This window comes from Adiantum capillus-veneris, chromosome 15, assembly GCF_014529385.1.
Source record: "Adiantum capillus-veneris isolate H3 chromosome 15, ASM1452938v2, whole genome shotgun sequence".
In the NCBI taxonomy this organism is placed as follows: domain Eukaryota; kingdom Viridiplantae; phylum Streptophyta; class Polypodiopsida; order Polypodiales; family Pteridaceae; genus Adiantum; species Adiantum capillus-veneris.
Genome location: NC_140945.1, coordinates 17,443,185 through 17,465,243, shown reverse-complemented (window position 1 = coordinate 17,465,243; position 22,059 = coordinate 17,443,185). Strand labels below are relative to the sequence as shown.

Here is a 22,059-nt window from a genome sequence, read left to right as displayed (position 1 = left end):
TAAACAATCGTGTCCACCATGTGTTTTCGGGAGATCAAAATTGAAATCCATTGCAATACTTTTCCAGGGGCGGGTGGGTATGGGTAAAGGCTGTAACAATCCCTGTGCTTTATGCTTGTCAAAACTTGACCTTCTGGCATACCAAGCAACTGCGTACAAAATCATCCACGTCCTTCTTGAGTCTCTGCCAAACAAAAGTACCTTTCAAGGTGGTAACAATGTCGCGGTGACCCGTAAAAGGTGGACAGTGGCATTCGGTCAGAACCTTTTCCTTCAACAGCTGTGTAACGCACAACATCATTTTCTTCATTAAGTAGCCATCCCGAATGAAATATTCCGCTACTACCTCCCCATTCTGTATTCAAGTGAATACATCCGCAAAAATCTGTATCTGTGGCGTACTGACCGATCATATCCTCGAAGCTTTTATGATGTATCGCGGAAATAGCCAAAACAAACGACTTCCGAGACAAAGTATTTACCACCAATTTCTTTTGTCCCTGCACATGGACAATCCGGAAGCAAAAGTGTGACCAGATGTTTGCCCACCGCATCTGCTTTTCCGATAGCTGCTTCTGTGACAAGAAGTAGAGTATCCAACCATCTGTGAAAATTGTAAAACCGGCTCCGAGTAGGTAATGTCGCCACTGAGTAAGAGCATGGATAACCACCAAAAGCTCTTTCTCTCAGATCTGTACTGTCAATTCCGGCCTTGAAAACAATCGGCTCTCATAGGCAATGACATGGCCTTCATGCATTAAGACCGCATCTAGACTACGACCACAAGTATCACAATATACTTCAAACGACTTCTGCAAATCCGGCAAAGTCAAAATTGGTCCTGTAGTCAAATTCTGTTTCAATTTCTGAAAGGCAGACACCTCTGTGGGTCCCCATGAGAAAGGGACTCCTTTCTGTGTCAACATAGGCAAAGGGGTAAGCAACCTCTGCAAACTTTCTGATGAACCGTCGGTAGTAACAACATAAGCCCAAGAAGCTTCGAACTTCATGGACATTCTTCAAATCGAGCCAATCACGGATAGTCTCTATCTTGGCCGGGTCCATTTGAACTCTTGCTGCTGAGACAATGTGTCCCAAAAAGTGTATCTCTAGGCTTGGCTCACACGGTAAGGTGGCCGGTTCGGTGGTGTGGTTCCAGGTATTAGATCAATGGTATGATCCTTACGACGAGTTGGTGGCAACTCGCCTGGCAGGACCTCTGAAAAGCAATCGGCATGAGTGTGGAGAAAAATCGTGGCGTTCTTCATTCAGGTCAAAACATATTCGACCTTCAATCATCATTCAGTTCTCTTCAGAAAATCGAGTAAAGAAAGCGAAGTTCATCAAGTACAATCTCTGTGCCCTTCATTTGTCAAAGTCGCTTTCTTGTGGTACCAAGGGATTTCGAGTAGGACGTCACAACCTCCCAAGGGAATTACGTAGCCCTAAACACCCCTGACATTGCAAACGAAGTTTACCAATGATCGGTGTAATGGCAACATCCCGTTCGGGTGTTGCTAGAACTACCTCCGCCTTTGGCTCAGCCTGTTGGGCGTAATTCCAAATTGAGCTGCCAATTCAAGTGAAAAGAAGTTGGCCTTGGCTCCTTCATCCAAGAAAAAAGAGGGCTTCCTGATCTTTCACTTGCCCTAAAAGCGGCAAAGTTTTGTACTTTCATTCATTTGATTCGGTTCGGGCCCCATGCAATGTGGTACCAATTATGCTCTGCCTTTTCTGCCACGTTCCTCAGCTGCTTTCAAACTTTCTGGCCTTTCTTCATCTTGTTCTTTCGGCGCCGTTTTAGGGCACTTCGCGGAGATATGCCCAGTTTCCCGGCATTCAAAACACTTTCCCTCTTTGATGTAGTTGATTCTCTCTCGAAGAGTGAGCTCGGGTCGTGCATCCTTTTCTTTCTTTTCTGGGGTGCTCTTCTTCTTTCTACTTTCATTTTTAGAAGTCTGTTCGGTTCTTTGCGTCATGATCTCATCTGTGGGGTAAGTCAAATTGCCTGAATGAATGGCAAAACCCTGTTTCACATGACTTATCAGTTTTTGAATAGAATCTGACTTTTGTTCTAAGCAGTGATCCCGTATCTCTGTAGGAAGTCCCAAGTTAAACCGCTCAATCTGTTCTTTAAACGAGATCTTCTTAAATGAAGAAGCTGGTAGAAAAGAGCTCCAGAATCTCTCGCAATATGCGTCCAATGTATCTTTGTTGGTCATCCGAAGATGGTTCCAAGTAGTTCGTATGTCGCGCTCGTACTCCCGAGTCAACCATGAAGAAAGAAAAAGCCTTTTAAATTTCAGCCATTTAAGTGGCACTTTCTTGTTCAATAAAAGAATGGACCACCAAGTTCGAGCATTTCCCGTGAAGTAAGAGGTAGCCCTCCAAATCTTGGAATGCTTTGAGTAATGTCCTCCAGAGAAAGCTATGTCAAACTGATGTATGAAGGTGTCATGTGACACATCCTCCCTTGGCGTTTTCTTCACAAGAAGCCTCGCCTACAAGATCCACCCGTTGGCGTTACCCCCTACAGCAAACCATCGCCAAGAAGCACCTGAACATGGCGTTTTGACCTAATCCCCATCAACGTTTCTCAGCCTTCACTAACGCTAGGCATCCACAGCAGAACCTCAACATTTTGTGGCGTTTTATCAGCTTTAGGACCCCTCTCACATCAGCGTTTTTCAGCAAGCACTAACGCTAGGAAAGCCTGCCTTTTGGTAGCGTTTTTCCCGCCTGATCATCAGCCATTGCAGCGTTTTTCAGCAGGTGTAAATCTGCCATAAAACACAGCCTAGCAGGTACAGGATCTCAGCGTTTTTATCATCAGCAGAACCCCCGACAAATCAGTCATTTTCAGCCATTAAAACAGCAAGAAAACAGTCATTTTCAGCCACGAAGACAACCCCGAATTCAGCCCTAGAAGATCACAGATTTCAGCCTTAGCCGTCGTCATCACCGTCGTCGTCATCGGCATAGTCCAACTTGCATCTGTCCATTGCATTCGCAATGTACACCTTTGTGCAATCAAAGTAGACCACTCTCGCCGACAAGAGTGGGGCCTTCGGAGGAGGGTTTTACAACCTCTCGGTGTCGTATCTCTTCTCTCTCCTTCTCTCAATCTCATTCACTTGCACGCACAATATGTTTGTGATCATAGCACTCTCCATAAGACGAAAGGCTCTCTCCTTCCCTAAGAACTAAAAGGAACCTTGAGCAATAAAGATCACTAATCTTGAGAAAATACAACATTCATTCCACTGCACCTTACATGCGGCTTGGAAACGCTAGGGGCTGATGGCAGTGATGGGCTGCTGCCCATAGGGTACTACTGGTATTGACTGATGGTTGCAAGAGGAGGCCAAAGGCTGCCTATATAGCATCTGGCAAGCTGGATCGAGTAGAGCAAGGGCCAGAAGGCACCCCACCTTTCCAACACTCTGCTTTTTATTCACATTCAAATAGGAGAGGTCCACTATGTATATGAAGCTTAATTCACGTCTGGCTTCATTCCCTTCGGCAGTGACTTGCTGATGTCACTTATTAATAGGTTAAAACTCATTCATAAAAGGTGCTTCGTACGCGGAAAACTACCTAATCTACATACTCTAATACTAAATGGGAACTCTCTCTAGTGCCTACACCTGGTAGCTATTGGCGGTGCTCTTGTGCAATCAAAGGCTATGCAACTACTCCAAAGGGCCTGGACATGCGCATCCTGTGTACAGCATCACAAGGGTGCCAGAACACTTCCTAGGTTGTCCTAATCCCTACAAGTAGGAGTTGGCTTGTCCACATGCACATAGGGTTAGATGTGCACGTGACAAGAAGAAATGATAAAACTGCAGTAGGTGACAGATCAGCAGCAGGCTGGTACGAGGAGAGAGGCACGGAAGATCCATGAACATACCAATGGTAGCGTTGCACCAGTGTGAGCAGGTGGTGACGGTAGGGTTCAGGGCCATAGGCGAGGACAGAACAACTTAGCATCACCGAGCCTCTCTCTCTCTCTCTCTCTCTCTCTCTCTCTCTCTCTCTCTCTCTCTCTCTCTCTCTCTCTCTCTCTCTTCTTTTTTTTGGTGGAAAGATATCTCTATAAATCTGAGTACAATAGAACCCTGGACATGCTAGGAGTACCGATGTACACGGCTGAAGAAAACCAAAGGTGTATTTGGAAGAATCACATAGTGATTGACATGGCAACAAGTGTAAATATTTTGTGTGTGTAGGTTTTTTGGTATCAAAGAGTCTTGAATGACATGTAGAGGGTGGGCAGTGAATATTACAATTGCAGGGTGCATTCCCCATGTCCATATGGCTTATACTTAAACCTACACAAACACACACATTTGCTGGACAAAAATAACACAACTACATCCATACACACACATGTGCATGTGTCCATGGCAGAGCTGTGTTTGTGTTTGTGTTTGTGTTTGCATAATAGCGCATAACGCTCAGGTATCAAGTGTTGAACTCAGTTGCTAAACTGCTAAATTTATGTGCAATGCAGTGAATAAAAAGTAAGATAGGCTCGCAGATAGATGTCCCTGTGTGTAGATGAAATGGAATTTTTGTGAATAGTGATGCATCACAAGCTACAAACCGCCCCTGAAAGCAGCAGAGTAGGACAGGACCACTAGTCCCATACGTGTAAAAAGAGATTTACTGCTGGCATTCTCCTCTCAAATTCAATGGTGGAAGTGATCAGAGCTATCTTGAATAAAATTTTCAGTGAGTATGAAGGAAACACCAACGTAAGGCTTGTGCTACTTCAGAAACCCAAGAACATTTGCCGCTTGAATCACCATGGGTTTTTGAAACAGCATGAAGAAATGAAGCAAGAATCAAACATCATCATGCTGCATAGGACGATGAAAATTTCATTCCTGCGATGTACCTTGAGGCGCTGGCAGAGCATGAGAAAGTCGATTGCTGAGGCAGGCGCTATGCATGCAGAGGTCGAGGAATTGTCTACGTCTGAGGCAGCAAGAGCGCCATCAGAGGCTGCCATAGTGAGCTGATGAGACTGCTTACGATGATGACGGAAATGAAGGCGTCGATGGCTAAGGCATGGCGCGCGCCATAAAGCTGAGCTATCACTCAGAGCCCTGGTTTTCGATGTACAAAATGCGGCTAGTCTCTCTGTGGACGATGCGCACATTGCTCGCTCCACCGCATCCATGCTGACAAGAAAAACAGGACCGCTGCAGGAAATGCCTATTTGTCATTGTCACGCGTGAGCGATCGAACCCTGGTCTCACCCAAAGTAGATGGAGGCACACCATCCCATTTCTTTATAAGACTACAAACCAATGGACCCAACATGCATCTTTATTATCACCATCACCACTATACATCATATCCATGTGAATGCTTAGAGTTCTAACTTCTTCCTACTTCCTGCGCACTCACGGATGGTCATTAATCCCAAAAAAAAAAGCTCAATAGCAGGTACTCCCATGTAGTACATGTAGTAGCGTGTGAAAACTAATTTGATATCTACAACTCAATGTTACTCCCATGTAGTAGCATTGAAAACTAATTTGATGTCTACAACTCAATTTGGGGGGGGGGGGGGGGGAAACAGTATATTTAAAACCTATATATCACATGCATTCAAGGACAATTGACAAAACCCCTTATCTGTGTAGTTTTCACCAATAAACCTTTTCCTATTCAATCTGTAAAACTTTTTTCAATATCCCTCTATATGTGAAAATGTGAGAAAATATAGAATAAAGTAATCCCTACTTTTGAACCCACATTATAGACTTTTTTTTTGGTAGTGACCCCCCCAAGTTTGTACTTCATGTTTCTACTTCGCAGCCTCCAATTATGGAGCATGAATTTTCAAAACACCATCCTTTGTCTTCACCTTAATTCGGTTGATGTCAACAATTTCAAATAGCTTATTCATGGCTTCCACTTTTGGAGCTTAAATCTTCAAAACACCGTCCTTTGTCTTCTCCTTGATTTTATTGATGTCAACAATTTCAAACAGCTTAATTATGGTATGGACAACTTGTGAGTTTGCTCTTCCAAGTTTCTATGAAGATTTTGATGGGGAAAAGAATTAAATAACACAAATGTAGGGCCAGGGCCAATGGATGGAGCAAACCAGAAGTGTAGTAGAGAATTGGAGGGAGAGCTATGAGCGTACAAACTTTACTTCAATTCCCCTCTGCATGCCACACACCTCTAGAACCGATATCCAAATTCTAAGCTTAGAGTCTCCTCATCAATTGTGTGACGACACCCAACAATCGCCCCATCACACAATTCCTTCCCAATGTGTACCCAACCCAGAGAGTAGATCTATCATCACAGCAACTAGCATCTGTCTGGAGCCCACCATACAAGACCTTAAACTCATAAACTTCCATATAGGTGATCTTAGCAAAATGGTAGTGTCTAGAACCATACAACTGAATTTTATTGACCATAAAAAGGTTGTTAATAAAACCAACAAGGTTTTATTGAAAAAGTAACTCCTACATTTAAAAAGCATACAAATCTAAAATATTTACAAAAGCAAGGTTTACAGAGTCATTTTCCACTTCAAGCAATTCATTTTCCTACTGCACAAGATGCTTGTTGTTGATTTCAACTTATGGATATACAAAATTTCACAATATGTCCAATTTTTCCACAACAGTAGCAACCTATATTCTTGACTTTGAGTTGTTAGAGCTTGCGAATCGAATTTTTCGTACTGTTTTTGTATTCTTAAACTAAAAAACTACCACTTGAACAAAATTAAATTGAGACTTGTTATTTGCAAAATTCTTAGCAAGTCAATATAATTTTTACCAATTCTGTATAATTCTTACTCAAGGTTTAAATTGAGGCTTGTTATTTGCAATTCTTACCAAGTCGGTATAATTCTACTTCAAATTTCCAAGAAGGATGGCTCTTTTGTCCTCATCCCAATATTTACATTCATTGAGGCTAGTTGATAGAACAAGGATTTGAACTTGTTGACATGAACCTCAACCGAGTCATTCTCAAGTCATACAACATATAATTTTTTACAATGAATAATTGCAAAACTTTGAATGTGTGCGCCAAAACAATTGATTAAGTTGATCCCATACTTCATGACATCAACATGATGTAGATAGTCATGACCAAGGCTAGTATCAAAATCCTAAGAACTTTTTTATTTTTCATATATCAATGGTTTTGTCATTCGATTCCTTGTGTAGGTTGAGGAGTCTCTATAACTAACCAAACTCCTTTTTTAGTGAGATGCATGCATCATGACATTTTTCGAGAGTGACAATTTGTACCCTTATAGGATTCATAATTATGACCCCCTTCTTACACTTATAATACAATAGTAAAAAAATTTATTATACCCCTATCTTATGAATAGGTTTGAAAACATACTATGACTAAATGTGTTGTGTTAAAACTCGCTTTTGTGTTTTCTTAGCATTAGTTTACGTCAATATACTTTGATTGGGATTCTCCTTATTCTTAGATAGCAAGGTTGTTTGCTTATACCTCATCATATAGATTGAATTCAAGTGCATGACATTGTCCAAAGGTGACAAGTAGCCTAGAGAAACATTGTTGATGTAACACTTGTAGGATTGTATGCAGGTCAATTGTTTCTTTCTCCCTTCATAAGCGACTATTGCCACAAGCTACATTGAGTCAAGATTGTCTCTGGGATGCTTAAGATTAACATGGCTCGAATACTGACTATAGGGTCATAGCCAAGGGCTAGAGTGGAGATGAAGTGTACTAGAGAAGGGGAGGGAAAGATGCGCATTTACAAAAATAAGTTGACCAAAAGAGGAGAGATTCATTACACACACATATATATATATATATATATATATATATATATATATATATATATATATATATATATATATATATATATATATCTATTCAATCTCCATGCCAACTTACCTAAAATAACTTTACTATAACTCCCCTATGCTATGCTAAGCTTAGAGTATCATCGTCGTTTGTGTGACAACACCCAACAACTCATAAAAACCCATCATGCAAACATCTCACCCCCACGATCACACCAAATGCTTACATTAATTTGAGAGATGTCCAAATGCTTTCAAAAAAACTAAACTTCCAAGGTAGATATTCAAGGAGATAGAAATCTATAATTGTGATGTAGACTTGGCCATTCCCCCCCCCCCCCCTCTCACTCTTTTGAGGTCTAAATCTTGGGACTTGTACCATACTCTCTATGCCTTTTCCACATGGGAACAATAATGGTAAGCTTATCCTGATCGTAACTATAGCCAAGCATGTTTCCAAACTACTAGTGAATCATTGCTTTCTTAAGGGTACATAGGTATTTGGGATGTTGGTGTTTCAAACAAGAATAAATTTGGAAGCTTAGGACTCTTTTATAGAAAGGCCTCAAATATAGCCAAGCAAGTGCTAGGGAAGGTGTTCCAATGTTAGGGAGTCCAAGGTTTGCACACCAAAGTGAATGACACAATGGTGTCAATGATGAATGGCAATCTACTAAATGACGTTAAGCGTGAATGGGAGTTACTTGATTGCAATGAAAATGTTAACTCAATAGCAATGCTATACTCGGTTATTGTTGCTATACTCGGTTATTGTCCTCTTAAAATAAGTCTTAGTGAGGAAGAGAGAGTCATACATTTTCCTTGGTATGTGATGTGCTGAAATTTTCTTTGGTAAAAGCTAGGAATGCTATCTAAGAGTTTCATGGGTATTTTCCATTTCTCTTTGGGTTTAAAAATGCTAATATGACCCTTCACTTTGCCATTGCTAAAATCGGATCTTTTAAGGTTCCAGTGGCCTTGAGCCTTAACTTACATGCTAGAAAAATTTCAAGCATTGTCTTGATTGAAAACTTGAGTCCATCACCCAGAGCCACAAACTGAAAGCCCAACCAGAGCCACCCTCGAAAAAAATGCTAAAGAATGCCACCATCCCAGAAATGGACCGCCATGAACAGGTCTTAGTCTTTTGCAACAGAACTGGCTGCCGCGAGTCCACCTCCGTAAGGGGAGGGAGGAGGGGCAACCTCCTCAAGGGGTTCAATAAATATGGGTTGCATGATGGAGAGCTAAGCACACCCCTGCCCCGCCCTGCCGCAACACCTCCTACGACCCCCCGTAAGCCCTCGAGGTCTCGCAGTCTGAATGGAAGCGAGCGAATCCAAACCTCCACCCCCGCAAACCCTAGGGCTTGTAAATGTTCTATAGGCCACATAATAAGCTCTTAAAAGTGGGGATCAAATTGGTAGATATTCAAATAATGGTATAACCCTACTTACTCTCTTAGCTTGCCAAAAGCCTTCACCACCACTAAAGGTCAACCATGCAAGTGAGGTTCTCTATATATGGAATAAGCTTATTTTTTTGCCATTTTATCAAATTATTCAATGAGACCATGTGACTGTTTTGGGAAAATCCCACAATTAGTGCATTCCACAAGATGTCATTTCGCATAAGAATCTCGCTAAAAACTTACTGTGACACCAAACTTTGCATACAAATAGACCAAAATTAATTCCATGAAAAACATATTTTTCTTACAACCCTTGACTACCCAGCATTGAGGTCGACCATGTTGATGTTGCTGCAAAATTGAGCAAACTATAAAATAATGCTTTTTAGACTCTCATCCTAGACGTGTGATAGCATCACAATGGCTCATCAACTCATGGTACTTTTTTTGTCCCACTGCTAATCTTCTAATCTAGTTCAATACATAGGTCCAATTGCAATTTGCAAGTGTCCTTTGTTCTCTCCTCTTCTCATGACAGTAAACGTGGTACTCTCATGAAAAAAATAGTACTTTTTGTAGCTTTTTGTAAAATTTTTATTTTTTGTTTCAAAACTCACAATTGTGAGTCATTGTATTATAAAGTCACCAATAGAATACGAAATAGCCTCACGCTCCGGCCGAGCCTTGAGGGACAGAGTGATGCATCCGAGCCAAGTTACAAATATCTAACCAACTTTCTTCTTTTCTTTTTTTTAGTTGATACTTCTGTTGGCGGGTACGCCGTGAGCGGACGTTAGCATAGCGAGAACAAAACCAACAATTCTATGTCGGCTGAGGGTGAAGCTTAACCCATAGGCACATGGAAACAAGAAGATGGTTGTGAAACTACTTCTTGACCTTCTAAGACAATCTCTAATTGAGGAAATCGAATCCAAGAACGCACTAGTGAAAGCAATCCAACCTACGATGCTAATGCTATCCGAATCTAGGTCAAATGCATTCGAAATGTCACGAAACTCGCATGATATTCTCTCCTTACCATGAGATCAATATCCTATGGATTGTGACTCGATAACCCACCTCAAACTACCTCTTGCGATAATCGCGTATAAAGATAGACAGCAAAATAAAAGTTACCGTTTTTCGTGGCATATGATCCTAATGTGTAGTCCTACTTGCCATGAACCCATAGGTGCAAAGAACTCACCAAACGGACACCTGTTGCAATAAAACTCACCCAGAAGCTCGTAGGAGCTCCCTTTGTGTCGTAGTCGGAATCGCACACTCTTGGCATTGAATGGAATCCCTTGTCGTTCCCAACACAACAGTGGTGTCGCTTTAGCAATGGACCTTCCATAGTGCACGTAGGGAAGAGAAGAAATCACACTCTCACTCTCACTCTCTCTCTCTCTCTCTTAGACACCACAAACAGTGATAACCGGATTTGATTAATTCAAAAGTTGGGTTTAGGGTTACAAAAATTGACTTATATACATTCCTCCATAGAGGCTCGTTCCCACAAAGTCTAATGGCTGCTCAAATATTACAAAGGTATCATTCCGCTTCAAAAAATAATAGTGCAATGTAATGGGGAACCTCCTCTGTATTCCGCCGTCAACACTCCCCCCTTCTGCGTCCATGTCGTCTCTCACATGATTGGTCTTGCTTTAGTGAGAGCTGTTCTGATGTCAGTGGAAACGTTTTAGCAGCTTTAGGTACAATTCGTACCTAATATTCCCCAAAGTGACTGTTGGGCCAAATATCTTGCTATCATATGTAAAGAAGCCTGTGTAGAAAGCTTCTTCAAAAGCTTGCATGTGATGGCTGGGCAAAAACATGATTCTCTGATAGAGCAAATGTAAAACCTCTGGAGATGGTTGTTTTGACAGATCATATGTCATTGCAGTGACAATGTCGCCCGTTGATAGGAGTGTAGAATCCATCGCTTTGGAAGGCGCGAACACTTCAAAGCAAGCCAATAAGGTTTTGCAAATTTTCCTGATCATGACTCATGTCAAGTCTGGAGAGCCTATGAAGATCTTAATGGTGCCCTTCAGGGTTTTCACCATATAAGAGACACATATTCTCTCTCCTTCCATGGGTGCATCCATAGATTGGTAGTTAAGCCAATTTGGATGAGCCTTCATGATTCTGAAATGATTTGCCCAAGTGCGAACACAAGGGACTGAGAAATATAGGAGGTCATCTCTGATAATCTTTGGGCCTCCACCAAGTATTTCAAAAATCCTGGGTACCTTAGGAGCCAAGCTTTTCTTCATCTTGGTTGTGAGTTTACCACTCTACATGTAGCCTCTGTATTCTTGACATCTCCTTCATAGATCGGCTCTATGGCTTCTGCTTCGACTCTTTTCCTAATTATTATTACCTCATACCTTAGGAGAGGATATGGGAGTGTGGGCTGCATCCATTCCTCCCTAAGTACATTTGTGGCGGGATTTGTGGCCAGCCCTTGAACTCTTACATAGTGGAGCATTCTTGATTCCCATTCCAAGGCTTCCTTGTGGACTTCTGTTGTTGTTCTCTATCAGAAGCAGGAGGCGTGTCTCCTCCTTTGCGGTCAGTGGTTGTGTTTGTTCTACCATTGTCTCCTCCTGTTCTTCCTGGTGCTGTATATCTTTGCCACCTTCAGGAATTTCCATGGGCTCATCTCTAGCATTCGTCTCTGTTTCACCTGGCCCTGTTTCTGATTCCTGTGTCCTTAAAACTGCTATTTCTTTTTGCATGTCTATGATCTGTCTTTGTGCAAATGTGTCTCATTGAGTAGCTTCTTCTGCCATGTCAATCATTTCTTCTTGCATTGTTTCTAGACTCTTTTGAAGTTCTTCATGTTCTTTCTGGAGAGCTTCGTGTTCAGCTCGCATTCTTTCTTCGGTGGATAGAGACCCTTCTGCCATGTGCATTCGCTATCTTTTCTCTAGCCGCTATATCCTTTTGCAATGTGGTGATTTGTGCTTCCAATGCCTGTATAACTTGGGCATCTGCCCTTGCACTTGCCCTCACCCCGCCCTTGGTGTAGCCCTTTATCTTTTGATTGTCAGGTCCTAGAGCTCTAATTTTTCCTTCAGCTCTAGGACTTCGTCTTTTGCCGCTTCTAATTCATCCAAGACTTGATCTTTTTGCTCTTGGAGAGTCTTGATCACTCTTGAGGCTTCAGTCATCTCTAACAAGAAAGTGTCTATTTTGCTCTCAGATTCCCTTAGCGTTGCAGTAAGAGTGTCGAGCTCCTTCTATGCTTCTTTGGCTTTCAGGTGGGTATCTTGTACCACATTTGAGAGGTTCTCATGTTCCATTTGCATGTTGTCATCCCTAGTACACAACATATTGTTCTCTTCAATAATGGTAAGAGACCGCATCCTGACTTTGTCCAGTATTTGATAGGTGGCTCTTATGTCACCTTCAATTGTTGCTACCAGGTTTCTAGCTGTCGATCTATTTATTGGACCAACCAATGGAACCTGATAACCCGTACTAATCAATACTCCTACAGGTGGTGCTCAGCATGGGTTAGCCAAAGGTCTCCATTGAGGCACTAGAGGGACTTGAACCATCCTTGGTACTCCAGGCTGTGGTGAGTATCTTTCTGGAGCTCTTTGTTGAGACTCTTGGTCTATCTTTCTCTTTTCAGATTCATCATCTCTTTCCTTGTTTCTAGGGAGCTCTTCTCTCTCTCTCTCTCTCTCTCTCTCTCTCTCTCTCTCTCTTCCTTTGCAGCCCATGGTGGGTTAGGAGTACCATAAACCACTATTGAAGCCTCTGCCATTGTATATCCCACTTGAATGAGATCCTCATAAGTATTCCTTTCATCTTTTTCCTGATCTTCATGTGCAGATGTGGCCTCTTCTTTTGCTTTTGGTGATGATTGGGGTTTGGGTGTAGATGGTTTTGGACTCGAAGGAGGTGTAGAAGAACTTGGTGGTGAAGGTGGCATTTCCTGTTTTGTTTTCTCTTCTTCTTGATCCTTCTTCACCGGTGTTTCTGACATTTCCTTCAACTTCTTTTTGATGTCTTGCACTTCTTCCATTGTGAAAGGCTTTAAGTTTTGCTAATCAATTATCCTTTTCGTCTCTTCATATGCCCCAATGTAATGGTCAAATTGGTCCTCTAGTGGTTTAGAGGAGCTTCCTCCGACTTTGGTTGGGTCTAGCACTTAGTACTCATCAAAATCTCCTTTTAATGCTCTTCTAGTCTGAAATGTTCTATCACTCTTTCAATCCGAGTAGCTTTTTGACTGTGTGTTTCCTTGGGTCTGGATTCCCTGGCCAATGCTGCTTTTCCTTTCTTCCTTGGTGGCTCCACATACTCGTCTTCATGCACGATTTCCAACTTACTTCTTAGCCTTGTGGTGATTGGTGGAGCTATTGCTTTAATTGGCTCTTCTTCGATATCAGGTTTCATTTTGAGCCAGTCATTCTGTGTTGGTGGCTCTAGCCAGTGTACTCTAGCTCCGATTGCCTCAAATGCAATCTTTGTCAAGGTTCCCCCTCCTCCAATGTACTTGGGCTTTTCCATGCCCATGCAAACCACTTGCTCATGTAGGTATTGGGCGTAGTTCACTTCTTTGGGTATGTTGCTTTTCAAAGCCCAGGTTATAGTTGTTTCCATTGCATGGGGAGGAGTTGTGTATTTCTGTGGCCTCTTGCTACAAACGTGGAAGCATTGGTTGTAGACTTTGCATATCTTTGCAGCCCTTGGGTCCATCAGGTCTTCGAATGTCTAATTAAACTTATTTTGTGCGTAGACCTTTACCTTGTCTCTTCTTTCTCGAACTGAGCTTTCCCTATTGTGGATCCCAAGTGCATCGGCTATGGTTTGAGGCGTGATTAGAGTTTATGTCTTTTGGCCATCCAAAGCTGTTATCACTGCCTAGCCGTCTTTTTTAATAAAGTTGACTAGCTCATATACTCTCTGAACATCCACACCTGCTGGTGGTGCCGTGTAGAAGTTATGGAGGTCCGCTCTTTCTAGCTGGTGGAGGGTTTCTTCTTTGTTTGCCATTTCTAACATCTCCCATGGATTCATTGGGATATCCACTGTGTTGCCTTGTGGGTCTCTGAAAGTGCCTTGATATACTACAACTCCTTCCTTTTCCAATGTGGCCTCGTCTACCCAGGCCTTGGCTGGCTTGAGTGTCTCCTCTGGCAGTGTATAGGGTTCACTGACCACAATAATGTCTTTTACAGACATCCTCTTCTTCTTTGTTGGTGATTTACGGACTCCATAGATCCCCCTGACACTTTAAATGATTAATTAGCTAATCCTGCATTTTCTCAGTTTCTACCCTGTCCAAATGACTTGTGAATTGAAAAACAGCCTAACTAGGGCCTAAGGGTGCAATGCATATGATGATGATTGTTTTTGAGTGCTGAATGATGCTGCGAGACATTATATGCGTATAATGTCTAAGTGCTCAAAACAAAGTGATATTTCACATAAGCACAACACTCATCATGTACTTCATGAATATATGTATGGATTTCAATTTGGATGTTGTTTGGACAAGCTGTGACCACTAGAACTCCTTGTAGGTTTGAAACTGGATTTTGGCTTAGTTCTGAGTATATGAGGCTTAAATGGGATGAAATTGGGTAAATGCACTCATAATCCTGTTGTGGAGGCTTAGATTGGTCAAAGTTAACCTCCAGGTTTATCTTCAAAGCAGTGAGACTTTATATGCGTATGAAGTCTACTGTGTTACAAATGACTCAAACCTTCAGTATAAGTAGTCATTAGCATGTGATACCCATCTGTGACAGTGGAATTGGATTTTGGATTCTCCTCCTGAGAGTGGAGCCACATTTCACTTATGGAGCTTGGGATTCCGATATTGGGTTTAAGATGGGTAAATGGCCACAAAATTTGATGGGGCTTGAGCTTTGGGTTAATATTGTTGGGATAAATGCCTTGGAGTTGAAAGTTTTTGCCCTAGTCTGTCATTTAATCATTAGGAGACCGCATACGCGTATGAAGTCTTCATTGAGTTTTCTTGCTTAGGCTTCTTCTGTAGCTTTCTTTGGTGGTTGGGACTCCCATTATCAACTCTGATTCTCGTTTGGATGTGTGCTAATTGGATGGGGTCTAGAATAATCCATAGGAGTAACTGTTACCATATAGATGTGGTAGTGATGTGTGTGAACACACTAGGACCGTCGAGGCATTTTTTTCCCTCTTTAGGAGGTTTTTTCCCCCTTGCATTGTATATACGCCCATCACTCTAGGGCTATCAATCTTTCCATTGTACACTAAGTAACACACTCTATATTGTGTGCCTTGAGCTTCCTTCGTCTTCTCCAAGCTGCGTGCGTTTCTTTGCAACCCTTATTCCAACAATTGGTATCAGAGCAGGTTGCGTCCTCCCGGGCTTAGTCGCTAGCAGCTCCAACACACGCCTGCTCATTCTCTTCGATTTTAGTGAGCTTTGGCGAACGTTTGTAGGTCGACAAAAATTTCAGGATTTCTCGTAGAGCTCAGTCTACTCAGATTTCTGATTCGGGCTCATTTCGGCTTCGTTTCCACTATAGGCAATACTGCACAGGCTATATCGTCCTTTTGTGCAGAATTTTTGTCAGTGCCGATTTTTTGCATAACAAGTGTCTTACAGTCTTCTATGGTTTATGCTATATAGCACATGTTGTTCCTGCTTCATTTCTCCTTGAGTCTTCTGTGAAAGGAGAGTGTGATGCTGATGTTGATGCAGAATGGGCTTTTAGTGCAGAGTGCACTTACAATCCTGCTGTCCATGACGCATGCATGTCAGTTGCTGTAGATTCACATGTGTGGTATTTCGACAGTAATGCTACAAAGCACATTACCTCACATCGTGAATTGTTCACCTCTCTCAAGTCTGTCCCTCATGGGAATTCAGTCACTTGTGCCAACAATGCCTCTTATCCAGTTCAGGGAGTTGGAAAGATTGTGCTTACTGCTGCAAATGGCAGTTCTTTCACACTTGTTGATGCACTTTATGTACCTAGGATCAAGAAGAATCTTTTGTCTGTATCTGCACTTGCTAGACTTGGACTTGTAGTCAAATTTGTGGATGACAGATGTACAGTTCATGATCTCAGTTTTGGTGATGAAATTGTTGTATCTGGGCTTTTTTGTTGTAGGCTATATAAGATCACTTTGTATGACAAGTGTGGACAAAAATTTGCAAATGCAGTTGTAGATTCAAGGGCTATTTTCGATGCAAAACTTTGGCATGCACGTTTTGGTCATCTGAATTTTGCCTGTTTGCTGCGTTTGCAAAAATCTGATATGGTTACTTCTTTGCTGCCTCTTGAAGCACCCGTCAAACATGTTTGTGAAGGTTGTGTTTTGGGTAAGATGCAACATTCAAAGTTTCCAAAGGATGGTTTAGTTAGGGCCACATGCAGGTTGTAGCTTGTGCATAGTGATGTTTGTGGGCCCATGCAAACTCCGTCCTTGGGCAAATACCTTTACTTCTTGACTTTCATTGATGATTACTCCAGGCATGCATTGGTATTTCCACTTAAAGCGAAGTCCGAAGTTTTTATGTGCTATGACTGAAAATGTCTCGAAATGTACTATGGGTACCCTCCGCTCCGATCGAGGGAGGGAGTATATGTCTCATGAATTTAATGCATTTCTCGCTAGTCGTGGGATAAAACACCAATGTACAATGCCTTATACACCTCAGCAAAATGGTGTTGTTGAGAGGAAAAGCAGGCCACTTATCGAAATGGCACGATGTATGGTCAAAAGTCCTACAAAAGCTTTGCAGTCTATTACTCCATATGAAGCATGGCATGATAGAAAGCCTTCTATTCAGCACATGCGTGTTTTTGGCTGTTGGCATATGCTTTGATGCCACAAACACATCGCAAAAAATGGATGATAAGGCTGTCAAATGTATTTTTGTTGGTTATAGTGCTGAAAGCAAAGGTTATAGGTTGTATCATCCGCAAACAAAGCGTATTCTAGTTTCACGAGATGTAGTGTTTGTGGAAGATTCTGTTCAGCCCTTGCTATCATGTACTAGAGACAGTAATGTAAGCTCACAAGACATTTATGACACTTTGTTGCCTCTTTTCAGTGGTGGAAATACGAATGTAAATTCCAATGAGGCAAATGTATAGCCTATGGGGGTTTTTGAAAATGTTACAGATCAGCCTATTACTGATGCAGATATACATGATGTACTTGATGAGGAAAGGGCTAAAAATGAGCAGGCTAGAGGTATGCCAAAATGATTGGTGCATACATTGCGTGACAATAAATTGGATGCACCTTTGTCTAGTCGTACTTGTTTAGCTTTAGGCTCTCTCCATGCATCTTATGCATCAGATTGTTATGCTCTGGCTGTGTCTAGCTTACATGATGTTGAGGAACCTCTATCTTTTGATGAAGCACAGAATTCAGAAAATTGGATGGTTGCCATGCAATTAGAATCTGATGCACTTATAGAAAATTACAGATGGACTTTATGTGATTTGCCTCCTGGCAAAAAAGGCCATTGGTATGAAGTGGGTTTACAAATTGAAACACAAGCCAGATGGTGAGATCGACTGACATATGGCTCGACTTGTTGCAAAGGGTTATGCACAACAAAAATTCATAGATTATGAAGAGACTTTTGCTCTCACTTGTCGTATGACTACTCGGAGTTTTCTATGTGCATTGGCAGCTCATTTTGGTTGGGATGTACATCAATCAGGCATTGTTACTGCTTTCTTGAATGGTGACATATTTGAGGAAGTTTAACGCAGCCTCTCGGTTTTGTCAAAGTGTGCAGATGTAAGAAGGTTTTGTATGGGTTGAAGCAATCTCCTCGTGCTTGGTATGAGAAAGCTGACACTCATTTGGTCAAACAAGGCTTTCCTAACGGTCCAACAGAAAGCACACTGTATGTAAAGCGTGAGGTGATGTACTTCTCATTGTGGTTCTTTATGTAGATGATTTACTCATCACTGGACCAAATGAGAGACATATTCCTGAATGTAAGGCTGATTTGAATGCTACTTTCAAGATGAAAAATTTGGCACTATTGCATCATTACTTGGGTATATAGTTTAAGCAATGTGATGGTGGTATTGCCTTGTGTCAGAAAAGTTACATAGAGACAATGCTATGTAAGTTTGGACTTGAGGATTGAAAACCTATTGCCACTCCCATGGAAACAAGTTTGAAATTGAGTCTTCATGATGCTGGTTATCCTATTGATGTCACTCTTTACCAAACTGTTGTTGGATACCTCATTTATGTATGCAACACGAGGCTAGATATTCAGTTTGCAATCTCACAGGTCAACAGATTTATGCATAGCCTAGGGTCTAAGCATTGGCAAGCTGTCAAGAGGATTTTCCTCTACCTTAGCGGCACTTTACATCTTGGCTTGTTTTATCCCAAGGGGGATCATTGCCGCCAGACTTACATGCTTTTTCAGACTCAGATTGGGCTGGTTGTTTTGACACGCGTGTCTCCACAAGTGGTTTTTGTTTCATGCTTGGCAGTTCATGTATATCATGGTCGAGCAAGAAGCAACCTACTGTGGCCACTTCGAGTTGTGAGGCTGAGTACAGGGCAGTCTTCACAGCTACGGTTGAGTGTGTATGGCTCAGACGCCTTATGGCTGATTTGGGTGTTGGATAAGACACTACCAATATTATCTACAATGACAGTCAGAGCGCATTGGAAGTTGTGAGGAACTCAGTTTTTCATGCTCGCACAAAGCACATTGAGGTACATTACCACTATGTCAGGGAGAGGCTCTCAGCAGGAGAGATTAGCTTGGCTATGTGCCAACACTGGACAACCTTGTAGATCTTTTCACAAAGGCATTGTCTCGTGAGAACCTCAAAGATTTGAGCAAAGCTTTGGGCTTACTCCCCTTTGTGGAATGATCTGTCCTCAGAGCATGGCACTTCCCTTTACTCATGTGCCAGCTCTCGTTCACCGCATCACTCCAGGGGGGATTTGTTACCATATACATGTGGTAGTGATATATTTGAACACACTAGGACCGCCAAGGCATTTTTTCCCCTTTTTAGGAGGTTTTTTCCCCCGTGCATTGTATATACGCCCATCACTCTACGGCTATCAATCTTTCCATGCACAATAAGTAACACACTCTCTATTGTGTGTGTTAAGCTTTCTTCGTCTTCTCCAAGCTGTGTGCGTTTCTCTGCAACCCTAATTCCAACAGGAACTTCTGCTTTTGTACTTCAAGTGGTCATTATCTAGCCCAAACTTGTCCAAATTGAAGGTATGCATTGTATGCAACATGGTGCACAAGCCAATGCCGAGAAATTGTTGGTTTGGCTTCTACATAATAGTTTAGACTTTATACGTGTATAAAGACTCCTGATGCAAAAGGGTACTGTATAGCTTGTGTAAAGTGTCCATGAATTTGAACTTGTAAATTGTGTTAAAAGGCTTCAAACGATGTCAATACACATGTTTAGCTTTTCTGAATGAATGAAGGTTATATCACCTCCAATTGTGATTGATGTGTGTTAGAGGGCTCAGGATCATGTGTTCTAAGAGCCAAAGGCTTTAAATCCCAGCTAGCCTGCCATATCAAGACTGGTAGACTTTATACACGTATAAAGTCTTCTTTAGAATTCCTTACCTAGACTTGTTGCAGACATAGTCCATGATGTTTATAAGGCTTTGATAAGTGCACACATGAAATTGGGTAAGTGTTCTACAGCTTAAGGCCATAAATCAGGTTATGACAATTTGTTTTGAAAATGAAGTGAGTAATGACCAATACATTCCCAATTTGCTCCAAATCTGCTGTAGAGGCTTGGTGTGATATGCTTTACAAGTTTGGATGATCAGTTTGTTGGCAACACTCCTTTATTGCACAGTTAGACTTTATACGCGTATGAAGTCTATTTTTACAGAATGCATTATTGAGCATAGTCATATGATATTTGGGCTAGGTTTATGCTGTGTACAAAATTTCACATGATTTGGAGCCATTTTGATAAGTCTAAAGCCAGATAATGAAATTAGGCTGAGACTTTGCATTTTTTGGTCCTTGGGTGCCTATAATAGCTCCAAATTTTATGAAATTTTGTATGTCCCATCTAGAGACCATGCAAAATGATGCTCTGAATTATGTGAGTGTTTCTTGTGCAAAACTGTCTGTGAGACTTCATACGCGTATGAAGTCTTCAGTGATAAAAATTGATATTGATGCTTTGAGGTGTTTGGTGATTGTGCCTTGAGCCTTGCTAGCTGTTTTTCACTTTAAAAAGTCAAGTGATCACTTTCTAAACTCCCTGCTTGGCATTCAGTCTCCGAAGGGGATTTCTCCATTGTGGCTGTGTTTTCTTAGGGATTCTTCTTGATCTTGAATTCCCCCGCATGTGGATGTCTCTGGGCATCCTCTTGTGGCTCTGATGAATCCTTTGGACTCACAGATACCCCTTTTGACGATTCGTCACTCAAATAGCGTCCTTTGTTGAGGAGACTGTCGACGACAGTTTTTCTTGACGGTTGACCTTACATGTTGGTTGTTGATGATATGTCGGTGAAGTCTGTGAAGTTTGGTGGCAAACGGACACCTGTCTCGGCAGTGAGGCCCAAATGACGCTTTGTGGCCCCGAAGCCTTGCCCAATGTTTTGACCCACTTTTTGATGGTCGATGCAGACGGAGACTTACTTGGCTTACAGACATTCTTGAGATGTATCTTCTCTTGAAGTTTTGCGTCATTTCGGTGATTTTTTCCCGATCAGTCTTTGTCATGATCGAAGAGCTTAGGGTTTTTTTGGTTGACCTAAACCCGCATTGGAGGTCGTAGAGGTGCTCTTTTAGTTTAGGGTTAACCCTGCCATCAAGACTTATAGCAACCAGTTGGGTGGTTTATGCGCTACGAGCCCTTTTCAGTTTCTTTCCCGCGAAGCCACATTGCCGATTTTTGAAGTTTTTCATGACAAAGAGAGAGCAGAACAAGAAAATCTCATGGTAACGAGTCTACCTCTCATATCTAGTGCCGGTAGGTGCATTGTGTGCATTGTTTGGAGTTGCAAAAGATCCGATCGCTCTAGGTCTCAAGCTCTCTCTCACTTGTGAATAGTGAAAATGAGCTATTAAAAAGGGCCCAAAAGAACTTATATCGGGGTTCATAGACCACTTTTTATCAAATTTGACATGTGCTCTTGTTGTGAAATGTACTTTAGGCTCAATTTTTTTTTCATTTGGACTCCGGTTGCTCTGTTTTTGAAAGATTTGTCAATTGGGCCAAAGATCGACCAATTTGGCTTTCCACAACTTTTCACATATTTGCACCCCGTCTTCACCATAAGTTGTCAATTGCTTATTGATCACTCCTATATTTTACTTTTGTCGCCAAGTTGTCATTTCACCTGCTTTTTCTATTTTTCTTTGTTTTTGGCTGAAAAATAATCAAAAATAAAAGAAAATATATAACTTGACTCAGAAATGATAAAAAAATCTAGATAATTAGGTAATATCATAACAACCCACTAAATACATCTATCCGTAGTATTTTTTGCCGGATTGCTCTGTTTTCTTGCTTTTTTTTTGCATGAAAACTCTATTTTTAGATATATACACACACCTAGAGGCTCATCTTGGTGTTTGTCCTCCGTCATCTTGTTATTACACAATATTTTAAGGCATATCTATTCGAGTTTTTATCAAAATAATCGCAATCAAACATAAAAATCCGTAAAATCAAGGAAAACAATGCCCTTTTTTACACTTGTAGCATGTCGGTTCCTCCCCCCTTCCTAGTCGAGGTCCTCCTAGACAACTGCATCGATGTTGAAGCTTTGTCTGGAAGTAGGCTCTTGGGGAAGTCG

General features: G+C 41.6%; 1 protein-coding gene across 1 annotated transcript in view; it reads right to left on the bottom strand.

Moving 5' to 3' along the window:
• The window catches only part of LOC147440343 (uncharacterized), an 84,167-nt gene extending 78,902 nt beyond the window's left edge, over positions 1 to 5,265 (bottom strand). Inside the window, exon 1 of the mRNA XM_086530117.1 lies at positions 4,904 to 5,265. Within this exon, the coding sequence (XP_086386243.1) occupies positions 4,904 to 5,188 (285 nt within the window). The 5' untranslated portion in view covers positions 5,189 to 5,265. The remainder of the gene's footprint in view (positions 1 to 4,903) is intronic.
• Between the last annotated feature and the right edge of the window lie 16,794 nt (positions 5,266 to 22,059).